At 39.7% G+C, this 12094-nt stretch overlaps 1 protein-coding gene across 2 annotated transcripts in view; it reads right to left on the bottom strand.

The window, feature by feature from the left end:
• Positions 1-12094, bottom strand: part of LOC123749151 (gamma-interferon-inducible lysosomal thiol reductase) — a 124591-nt gene that overhangs the window by 39247 nt on the left and 73250 nt on the right. For both annotated transcript variants that reach the window (XM_069323212.1, XM_069323211.1), the window contains exon 3: positions 4356-4529. In XM_069323212.1, the coding sequence (XP_069179313.1) occupies positions 4356-4529 (174 nt within the window). The remainder of the gene's footprint in view (positions 1-4355; positions 4530-12094) is intronic.

Genomic DNA, 12094 nt, shown 5'->3' with positions numbered 1-12094 from the left:
ATATGGTATGGACAAGGTTGAATTCAGGGTGCTGTATATGTTAAGCATGCAAGCTACCAGTGTACCCCACTAGCCAAAGTCGCTACCAACCTGGATGAAGACGGGGACCACAAGACCCCTGACTCACCCTAGGCGAGGTCTGCCTCAAGTAAGAAGGACCTTTAAAGGAGCAACACCCCAAAAACACCAGAGACGAGAACTCTGTCAGTGCACGGGCCAAGCACACTAAATGCTCATGCTACGTAACCATATACCCTGTACACAGAAATGCCACAAAGGGCAAAGACCTAAAAATGCTTAGCTGAAAAACCAGAGTAGCCTAAACAGCAGAGGCAACAGCAGTTTTGTTGTGATCGCATCAACATAAGAACTGACAGCTCAGATCCCCGGAGGAGGTGAGCCCCTTCCCCTCCTTCCAATTGACTGGAGAAGGTAGGGTAGTTCAGAGCTCTCACGCTAGTTATTGAGAGATTCGATCGTTTGTTAATATTGCTGAGGAAGTTCATTAGACAGGTTGCGAGACTCCCGTCTCTCCTTGGCACACATCAGTTGCCCGTTTTGGTTCACTGATTTTCTGGATGCCTTCCCTGGTGAGGTGTTTGACAGTCATCTGCTCCCTGCACCTCTTTGATGGGACCAGGTTCTGGCTCTGGTGCCCAGTAGTCCTAAGAACTCCATGGCTAATGTGACCTAGTAGTAGGGAGTCATCTCGGTGAGATAGCTTCAGGGAGCCACAAGGAGCTCCCCCCAAAAAACATTGTACTGTATATTAAAAGAAATTTGAGTCTTCATTATACAATTATAAATATGATTCTAGCAACTTAATACCAGGTAGTAGTTGTTTCCAATTTGCAAAATATAATCAACACATCATAACTGCCAAGGAATTTGATGGTATTTTAGAAAATTTTTAAATGGGTCTTTATTTCCCAGACATTGATTTGCATTGTATTCTAGTCGAGTTGTGTCATTTTTGTCATTTAAGACATTTCTAATCAACTGTCTAAGTATATAAAGTAGAACCTCGAGTGACGACCGCCTCAAATGGTGACCATTTTGGGTAACGAACGCCCCAATCGCCAACAATTCGTCTCGTTAGGCGACCGCTCATTTGAATAACGTCAACACCACATGGTGGGGTCGGGGGCTGCTTCTCGCATATTCTCGGACGCTTCCGACGATGCAAATAAATTATTTTTCCTTGTTTAAAGATGCTATTGATGCTGGAATGTTGTGAAGCATTGACTTTTTGTAAAAAAAACGAAATGAACTTTTTTAACGAAAGAACAAATGTCAAAAAGGTTTGTTTGGTGTTGGGCAGGTAGGCTGCTGCTCCATTATTGAGAAATAAATGAAAAATACAAAACAAATGGAACACATTTGAAACATAGAAAGATTGTCATAATGGAGCAGACTACCTGACAAACACTGAAAGAACCTTTATGGCTTTTGTCCGTTTTTCAAATTGTTTCAACTGTTTTTTTATTTTTTATTTTATTTAAGAAACATGGAGCAGCCCACCTGCCAAACACAGAACGAACCTTTGACATTTGTTCTGTTTTTCAAAATTCTTCATTTTTTTCTTGTTTATAAGAAACATGGAACAGCCTACCTGACAAACACCGAACAAACCTTTTGCTATACAAAAAATGAAAAAAAATAACAAATTTGAAGAAAGAAAAATGTCATAAAGGTTTGTTCAGTGTAAGATAGGCTGCTCCATTATTTAAAACATTGAATATCATATTGATGTTTTTCGGTGGTAGAACGGATTATTTGTATTTAAATTATTTTCAATGGGGAACTTTGTTTTGAACGACATCGGTTTCACATGACGACGACGGCGGCGCTGGAACGAATTAAATTCGTCATTCGAGGCACTACTGTAAACTATATAAACAATATGAGAGACTATATCTGTTCAAAGTTGGAGGCCAGACACTTTAGGCTAGCCTAACCCAACTTTACAGTACTCACCTAGCTGTGTTTGTGGGGGTTGAGCTCTGGCCCTTTGGTCCCACCTCTCAACTAATGTACAGATTCCTGAGCCTACTGGGCTCTATCATATCTACATTTGAAACTGTGTATGGAGTCAGCCTCCACCACATCACTGTCTAATGCATTCCATCTGTTAACAACTCTGACACTGAAAAAGTTCTTTCTAACATCCCTGTGGCTCATTTGGGTACTCGGTTTGCACCTGTGTCCCCTTGTTCACACACCACCTGTGTTAAACAGTTTATCTTTATCTACCCTGTCAATTCCTCTTGAGAATTTTGTAGGTAGTGATCACATCTCCCCTAACTCTTCTGTCTTCCAGTGTCATGAGGTACAGTTCCAGTAATCTTTCCTCATCGCTCATTCCTCTTAGCACAGGGACTATCCTTGTGGCATACTTACCTCTGAATCTTTTCTAACTTCGTTTTGTGTTTGACTAGATGTGTACTCCACACTGGAGCCACATATTCCAGTATTGGTCTGACATATGAGATATACAAGGTTCTGAATGATTCCTTACATAGGTTTCTGAAGAAAGTTTTTATGTTTGCCAGCCTTGCATATGCTGCTGATGTTATCCTTTTGATGTGGGTTTCAGGGGACAGGTCTGGTGTGATATCAACCCCAAGATCTTTCTCTCGTCCTGACTCCTGAAGGATTTCCTCTTCCAGCTGGTACCTTGTGTTTGGCATCCTGCTCCCTACGCCTAGCTTCCTCACTTTGCACTTGCTCGAGTTAAACTAGTAGCCCTTTGTTGGACCATTCCTTCCGTCTGTCCAGGTCATGCTGTAGCCTCTTGTTGTCCCCCTATGACTTAATCCTTCTCATAATTTTAGCATCATCAGGAATCATTGAGAGGAACGAGTCTATACCTTCTGGAAGATCATTCACGTATATCAGAAACAGGATAGGTCCGAGTACAGAACCCTGCGGGACTCCGCTGGTGACAACAAACCAGTCTGAGGTCTCACCCCTCACAGTAACTCTCTGCTTCCTGTTGCTCAGGTACTCCCTTATCCAATGGAGCACCCTACTAGTTACTCCAGCTTGTTTCTCCAACTTATGCAACAGTCTCTCATGGGGTACTGTACTCTGACAGTCCCAGAAAATGCAGTCTGCCCATCCTTCTCTTTCTTACTTAATGCTTGTTGCTTGGTCATAGAATCCAATTAAACTTATGAGACATGACTTGCCTTCCCTGAACCCATGCTGGTGACATGTTACAAAGTCCATTCTCTCCAGATGTGCCACCAGACTTTTTCTCACGATCTTCTCCATCACCCTGCAAGGTATACAAGTTTAAGACTCCAGCCTGTAATTTAAGGCCTCTTGCCTATTCCCTTTTTTGTAGATTGGGACTACGTTAGCTGTCTTCCAACTCTCTGGTAGGTCTCCCGCCAACTTTACGCCAACTCTCTGGTAGGCATAGGCTGACATAGGCTGGTCGTGGTCGACCTTTGTTAAATACTCTACTTTAAGAAATATTAACCTGTAACTCCACCCCTTCCATTCCCCAATTTAACTTTCATGAAGTTTGAAATTAAATTGCAGATCTGTTTTCTGCAGAGTATACTGCACATTTTCTGGATTTACTCAAAAACAATGAACTGAATTAATATTATTACTCGGGAACAGGAGGGATGGAGGAAGAGATGAGTGAGAGCAGGAGGGAAGGAGAATAGGATGGAATGTGGAAGTGTGTGTAGGATGTAGAGAATCGGGAATTAAAATGGGAGGAAGAGAAAATGAGGTGGTAGGGAAAATGGGAAGGGGAGAGAGAATGGGAGTGGGATTAGATAATGGGAATGGGGGAGAGAATGGGAGTACAGAAAAGAGAAGGTAGAGAATATTGGAGTGATGGAGAACAGGAAGGAAAGAGAAGGGGGGAAGGGGAAAGAGGAAGGTAGGATTGGGGGAAATGCATTGAAGGAGAGGTGTGTGTGGAAAAAGGCGAGGTGAGAGAGGAAATGACAGAGGGGGGAAAGAGAGAGAGAGAGGGGGATATGAGAGAGAGAGAGAGAGAGAGAGAGAGGGAGAGAGATGGGGGGTTAAAGACAGACACAGAGAGGGGCAGACAGAAACAGCTAGACAGGAAAACACAAGACAGATCTGGGGTGCTTGGATTGACCCAGGCACCGCCGGGTATCCCACCTAGTGCTGTACAAAACTGAAAACAAAACAACAAATTAAAGGGTAACTGAAAATAATATTTTGTTCTGTTGAACAAAAAAATTTATCTTAAAATTTATCTAAAGGTATTTAGCAATAAATAGCCTTTGATTAGATGTCAACAAAATGCAACTAAAAGACTTGGTAGTGTTACAACCTCCATAGGCCTATTAAATTGATAAACTTACCTTCTGCCCAATTTTCAATGGCATATCATTTTTCTCTATCATGCAGTGAACAATTGCTAACTGCTTTCCCTCATCCTTAACAATATTTGTTACGCACGCATGAACCATGTTGGCCTTGCACTCCACTGGTCCATGCTGACAGTCAAAAACGAGCTTTCCATCCTTTTCTTGGGTCTGGAAAGGTTAAAGCCAATTTACAGAGGGTTTTTAGCAAGTTTTAGGCTCTTGGCCACACACTGGACTAGCATGGACATTCAACACTAGTAAAAATATTGGAAATTTTCAGTTACACCTATAGCTTACAATAAAATCTTACATATGCAGATGATGAGTCACAATAACGTGGTTGAAGATATGATGACCAAACTACATATCGGAAGATGGTAAAAAAATGATATTTTGGTCCGTCCTGGACCATTATCAAGTCGTGTGTGATAATGACGACTTGGTAATGGTCCAATACGAACTAAAACGAGGTCGTTTTTGCTACTTTTAATGTGTGGTTTGGTCGCAATAACACCTTATATCTTTGTCAAGCCAAACAAACTGTTTAAATGGTTGTTCAGCTCATTCCAAGTGAACAATACAGTGCTGGCAGTTAACTTTGATTGCATTTACCTGTAATGTAGACACCTGTTATACAATATATCTAATGAATTGTTCAGTATTTTCCTACAAATAATAAAGTAATTTTTTATAAAGAGAACATTACATATTGTATACAGCACGTACATTCCTTCAATGTTACAGGGACATATCTGTACCCATAGGAGTGAAAAAGAAACGTGTACCTCAAAGAATAAAAACTAATGTATTACATTCATTTTTGTTTATGTAGGTGTATTATAACTGTCATTTGCATACTTAAATAACAGTATCTACCAAACAGTAACTAGCATTGTCATATCTGGATATTATTTGTGGATGATGATGGCTTCATCAACTTCACTGACATTCCACTTATTGACTATTGGTACAGTACAGGGTATGAGTACTTCCTTACATTTCTTCGAGTTGTTTACTTTTCCAGCTTCCACCTATGTCCTCTTGCCTCATTTTCTCTCAATTTAAAAAGGCTGCCCTTAACCATCTTGTTTATTCCCCTCAGTACCTTAAATGTAGCGATCATGTTTTCATTGATACTACTACTCCTCCAGGATTATGATATTGAGGTACAGTACCTTGAACTGTTCTCACAGATGAGTCCTTAATCCCCAAGCTGCTCTGGGATATTTGGCCTATGTCACCCACAGGCATGCATATTATTTATTTATATATATATATATATATATATATATATATATATATATATATATATATATATATATATATATATATGTCGTACCTAGTAGCCAGAACGCACTTCTCGGCCTACTATGCAAGGCCTGATTTGCCTAATAAGCCAAGTTTTCCTGAATTAATATATTTTCTCTAATTTTTTTCTTATGAAATGATAAAGCTACCCATTTCATTATGAATGAGGTCAATTTATTTTTATTGGAGTTAAAATTAACGTAGATATATGACCGAACCTAACCAACCCTACCTAACCTAACCTAACCTATCTTTATAGGTTAGGTTCGGTGTGGTAGCCGAAAAAGTTAGGTTAGGTTAGGTTAGGTAGGTTAGGTAGTCGAAAAACCATTAATTCATCAAAACTTGGCTTATTAGGCAAATCGGGCCTTGCATAGTAGGCCGATAAGTGCGTTCTGGCTACTAGGTACGACATATATATATATATATATATATATATATATATATATGTCGTACCTAGTAGCCAGAACGCACTTATCGGCCTACTATGCAAGGCCCGATTTGCCTAATAAGCCAAGTTTTGATGAATTAATGGTTTTTCGACTACCTAACCTACCTAACCTAACCTAACCTAACTTTTTCGGCTACCACACCGAACCTAACCTATAAAGATAGGTTAGGTTAGGTTAGGTAGGGTTGGTTAGGTTCGGTCATATATCTACGTTAATTTTAACTCCAATAAAAATAAATTGACCTCATTCATAATGAAATGGGTAGCTTTATCATTTCATAAGAAAAAAATTAGAGAAAATATATTAATTCAGGAAAACTTGGCTTATTAGGCAAATCAGGCCTTGCATAGTAGGCCGAGAAGTGTGTTCTGGCTACTAGGTACGACATATATATATATATATATATATATATATATATATATATATATATATATATATATATATATATATATATATATAATATATATATACAGTGGAACCTCTATTAACGAGTTTAATCCGTTCTAGCACCAAGCTCGTTACCTGGAAAACTCGTCTTTGGAAACAAATTTCCCCATTTAAAATAAAGGAAATAAATTTAATCCGTTCCACTCCCAAAAACATCCATACTTGTATGACATTTTTTAATGTCAATATAATACTGCACATGTAATTATAAATGTTTTGTTGTACTGTTTTAACATTTACTTTACCTTATGAAGAGTCGTTGCTGGCTTGAGGGAGACGATGGGGAGGTGAGAAGGAGGAGAGGGGTTATGGTGTGGAAGGAGAATCCACCTCTGAGTCAGGTGGCTCTCTCTTCTTGGGATTTTCACCCCACTGGGACCGGGTTGTGGTTCACTATCACTGGCTCTTTGTTTCTCTACTTTCGGAAAGAACTTTTCTATTGACAATTGCTTTTGTCTTTGTTTTAGGATGTCCCTAAAACGAGACAGTAAATTGTCATTAAACATGTTCACACATCGGGTTGTCACTGCTTGATCAGGGTGATGTTTTTCTAAGAATGCGGTCACCTTTTCAAACATTCCTAACACTTCCCTGATCTCACTTGAAGAGGCAGCAGCATCCTCCCGTACCTCCTCCTCCCCTGATGAGAACTCTTGTGCCTCCTCTTGATTAATCTCCTTCTGAAGTTCCAGGAGTTCCTCAGTGGTCAGTTCCTCACTGTGCTCCTCCACTAACTCCTGCACATCAGCAGCATCCAACTCCAGACCCAAAGTTTGCCCCAGAGCAACAATATCATCCATTAGATGCACTTCCGGGTCTTCCACAGGTGCAGATGCAGATGCAGGTGCAGGACCGAAACCTTCAAAGTCTCGCTCAGGGACACCCTCAGGCCACAGGTTACGCCAAGCAGAGTTAAGGGTCCTCCTTGTCACTCCTTCCCAGGCCTTATCGATCAAACGTAAGGCACCCAGGATATTAAAGTGGTTCTTCCAGAATTCTTTGAGGGTCAGCCCTGTATTGTCGGTCACATCAACACACCTCTCCAACAAGGCCTTCATGTAGAGTTTCTTAAAGTTTGCAATGACTTTCTGGTCCATAGGTTGGAGGAGTGGAGTGGTATTGGGAGGAAGGAACTTGGTGATGAACTGATTTTCAGGATACAATTCATCTCGCATCTGTGGAGGATGTGCAGGAGCATTATCAAGCACAAGCAAGGCCTTGAGTGGCAACTGTTTCTCTTCAAGATATTTCCTCACTGAGGGGCCAAAAACATCATTGATCCATTCAGTGAAGAATATCCGCGTGACCCAGGATTTCTTATTGGACCTCCACATCACATTCAGTCGCGCCTTATACACTTTACATGCCTTGAACACGCGTGGATTTTCTGAGTGGTAGACCAGCAGCGGCTTGACCTTGCAATCGCCACTTGCATTGGCGCAGAGGACGAGAGTAAGCCGATCCTTCATCGGTTTGTGGCCAGGCAAAGATTGTTCCTCCTGTGTGATGTAGGTCCTCTTCGTCATTTTCTTCCAAAACAGGCCAGTCTCGTCACAATTAAAAACTTGTTGGGGCAAGAACTCCTTTTCAGCAACAAATTCCTGGAACTCTGGTACAAATTTCTCAGCAGCAGCTTTATCAGAGCTGGCAGCCTCCCCATGTCGCACAACACTGTGGATACCGCTTCTCTTCCTAAATTTCTCAAACCATCCACGGCTTGCCTTAAATATCTCCTCCTCTTCAGACGACGCACCTGGTGTCTTCCTGACAAGGTCCACATACAACTTCTTGGCCTTTGCACAGACAAGAGCTTCAGAGACACTATTGCCATGCAATTGCCTTTCATTCATCCAGACTAGCAGTAGCTTTTCAACCTCTTCTACGATTTGTGGACGTTTCTTGTTAACCTTGGTAACTCCTTTAGCCACCTCAAGCGTCTTAAATTGTTCCTTCCTCTTCAGAATGGTACAAATCGTTGATGAGGTCCTGCCATACTCCCTGACGAGATCAACCACACGCACACCACGCTCGTGCTTTGCTATTATTTCCTTCTTCACTTCAACAGTAATTGTTGCTTTCTTCCCCTTGCCAACACTGTCTTTAGCAACCAGCTTCTTTGGCGACATCGTGCGTTACAAATTGCAGTCACCAAACCACAAAAACACACGAGAAAAGCGCAAATAAATCCAGAGGGATGCTTGTCGTGTGAGATACAACAACAACACTGGCGTCGGAGGCGTCCGAGAATTTGCGAGAACCCGCGAGACGCTAGGAAGCGCCATGTGGTTTCACTCGTTAATAGAGACGAGCTCGTCAATAGAGACAAATTTGCTGCGAGTGGCTTGCTCGTTACTGGAAAAACTCGTTAATAGAGCCACTCGTTAATAGAGGTTCCACTGTATATATGTAATTACCTAAGTGTCTAATAAGCCAAGTTTTCATGAATTAATGTTTTTTCGTCTACCTAACCTACCTAACCTAACCTAACCTAGCTTTTTTTGGCTACCTAACCTAACCTTACCTATAAATATAGGTTAGGTTAGGTTAGGTAGGGTTGGTTAGGTTCGGTCATATATCTACGTTAATTTTAACTCCAATAAAAAAAATTGACCTCATACATAGAGAAAAGGGTTGCTTTATCATTTCATAAGAAAAAAATTATAGTAAATATATTAATTCAGGAAAACTTGGCTTATTAGGCAAATCGGGCCTTGAATAGTAGGCTGAAAAGTGAGTTCTGGCAACTAGGTACGACATATATATATATATATATATATGTCGTACCTAGTAGCCAGAACTCACTTCTCAGCCTACTATTCAAGGCCCGATTTGCCTAATAAGCCAAGTTTTCCTGAATTAATATATTTACTATAATTTTTTTCTTATGAAATGATAAAGCAACCCTTTTCTCTATGTATGAGGTCAATTTTTTTTATTGGAGTTAAAATTAACGTAGATATATGACCGAACCTAACCAACCCTACCTAACCTAACCTAACCTATATTTATAGGTAAGGTTAGGTTAGGTAGCCAAAAAAAGCTAGGTTAGGTAGGTTAGGTAGACGAAAAAACATTAATTCATGAAAACTTGGCTTATTAGGCAAATCGGGCCTTGAATAGTAGGCTGAGAAGTGCGTTCTGGCTATTAGGTACGACATACATACATTATATATATATATTATATATATATTATATATATATATTATATATATATATATATATTATATATATATATTATATATATATATTATATATATATATATATATATATATATATATATATATATATATATATATATATATATATATATATATATATATATATATATAGTGGTACCTCGGAATGCGAGTGTCCCTGTATGCGAGTTTTTCGGAAGACGAGCAGGATTTACTCCAAAAATATGTCTCGGAAGGCGAGGGTTACCTCGGGACGCGAGTTTGTTGATACGTGTACAGGCCGACTGGCGCGTGGTGGCATGGCGATCGCGTCCTCAGTTTACCAGTGTCTCGTGTCCAGTGACTATCCCACCTGAATTCTTCACAAGGATTTACAGTTTTTTATCGTTTTTTTGGCCATTTGAGCATAAAAGTTGTCATTATATATCTTGCCATGGGTCTCAAGAAAGCCATTGGTAAGGTTCAACCTAAGAAAATAGCTGTGAGTAGATGCAGTAGAGGATGTCCCTTCTTGATTAAGAAAATGTGTGAAGTATGGGAAGAACTGCAAAGTTTTGTTGAAAAAACTCACCCAGATAAAGCTGTAGCAGGCCGTTGCATTGACCTTTTAAATGATAATGTGATGTCTTACTACAGACAAGTGTTAAAATGTAGGGAAAAACAAGTGTCATTAGATAAATTCTTAGTAAAACAAGCAAGTCCTAGTGGTATGCAGGCAAAATGTGCAGAGTGTGCATACCAGTGAAGTCCTCACTGCCTCATGTGATAATGGAAGGGGACTCCCCTTCCAAACAGTAACTCCTCTCTTCCTCCCACCTCCTCACCATCTTCCATATGCCTACAGCATTCAACAGCAAGGTAAGTAATAACTTGAACATAGTTTTGTAGGTTTATTTAGATGAATTAGGTATAAAAATTTAGTTTGATGTGGGGTTTTTGGGGTAGTCAGGAACGGATTAATTCATTTCCCTTTATTTCTTATGGGGAAATTAGCTTCGGAATGCGAGTTTTCGGAATACGAGGCGTCTCCAGGAACCAATTAAACTCTTAAACTGAGGTATGCCTGTATGTATGTATGTATGTATGTATGTATGTATGTATATATGTATATGTATATATATATATATATATATATATATATATATATATATATATATATATATATATATATATATATATATATATATATATATATATATATATATAAATATAAATAATATGCATGCCTGTGGGTGACATAGGCCAAATATCAGGGAACACAAATTAACAGGTTTGAGGTGTAGGTAGGTAAGGGGGGGGGGTTGTGTGTGTGTGTGTGTGTAATTACCTAAGTGTAATTACCTAAGTGTAGTCACAGGATGAGAGCTACGCTCGTGGTGTCCCGTCTTCCCAGCACTCTTTGTCATATAACGCTTTGAAACTACTGACGGTCTTGGCCTCCACCACCTTCTCACTTAACTTGTTCCAACCGTCTACCACTCTATTTGCGAAGGTGAATTTTCTTATATTTCTTCGGCATCTGTGTTTAGCTAGTTTAAATCTATGACCTCTTGTTCTTGAAGTGCCAGGTCTCGGGAAATCTTCCCTGTCAATTTTATCAACTTCTGTTACTATTTTGTATGTAGTGATCATATCACCTCTTTTTCTTCTGTCTTCTAGTTATGGCATGTTTAATGCTTCCAACCTCTCCTCGTAGCTCTTGCCCTTCAGTTCTGGGAGCCACTTCGTTGCATGTCTTTGCACCTTTTCCAGTTTGTTGATGTGCTTCTTAAGATATGGGCACCACACAACAACTGCATATTCTAGCTTTGGCCTAACAAAAGTCATGAACAATTTCTTTAGTATATTGCCATCCATGCATTTAAATGCAATTCTGAAGTTAGAAAGCATCGCATAGGCTCCTTGCACAATATTCTTTATGTGGTCCTCAGGTGATAGTTTTCTATCTAGAACCACCCCTAGATCTCTTTCTTTATCAGAATTCTTTAAAGATTTCTCACATAATATATAGGTTGTATGGGGTCTATGTTCTCCTGTTCCACATTCCATCACATGACATTTATTAACATTAAATTCCATTTGCCAGGTGGTGCTCCATATACTTATTTTGTCCAGGTCTTCTTGAAGGGCATGACAATCATCTAAATTTCTTATCCTTCCTATTATCTTAGCATCATCAGCAAACATGTTCATATAATTCTGTATACCAACTGGTAGATCATTTATGTACACAATATACATCACTGGTGCAAGAACTGAACCCTGTGGTACTCCACTTGTGACATTTCTCCATTCCGATACATTGCCTCTGATTACTGCCCTCATTTTTCTCATTTTTCTATCAGTCAG

This window comes from Procambarus clarkii, chromosome 12, assembly GCF_040958095.1.
Source record: "Procambarus clarkii isolate CNS0578487 chromosome 12, FALCON_Pclarkii_2.0, whole genome shotgun sequence".
In the NCBI taxonomy this organism is placed as follows: Eukaryota; Metazoa; Arthropoda; class Malacostraca; order Decapoda; family Cambaridae; genus Procambarus; species Procambarus clarkii.
The sequence above is the reverse complement of the archived record's forward strand: the minus strand, read 5'-3'. Positions and strand labels throughout refer to the sequence as shown.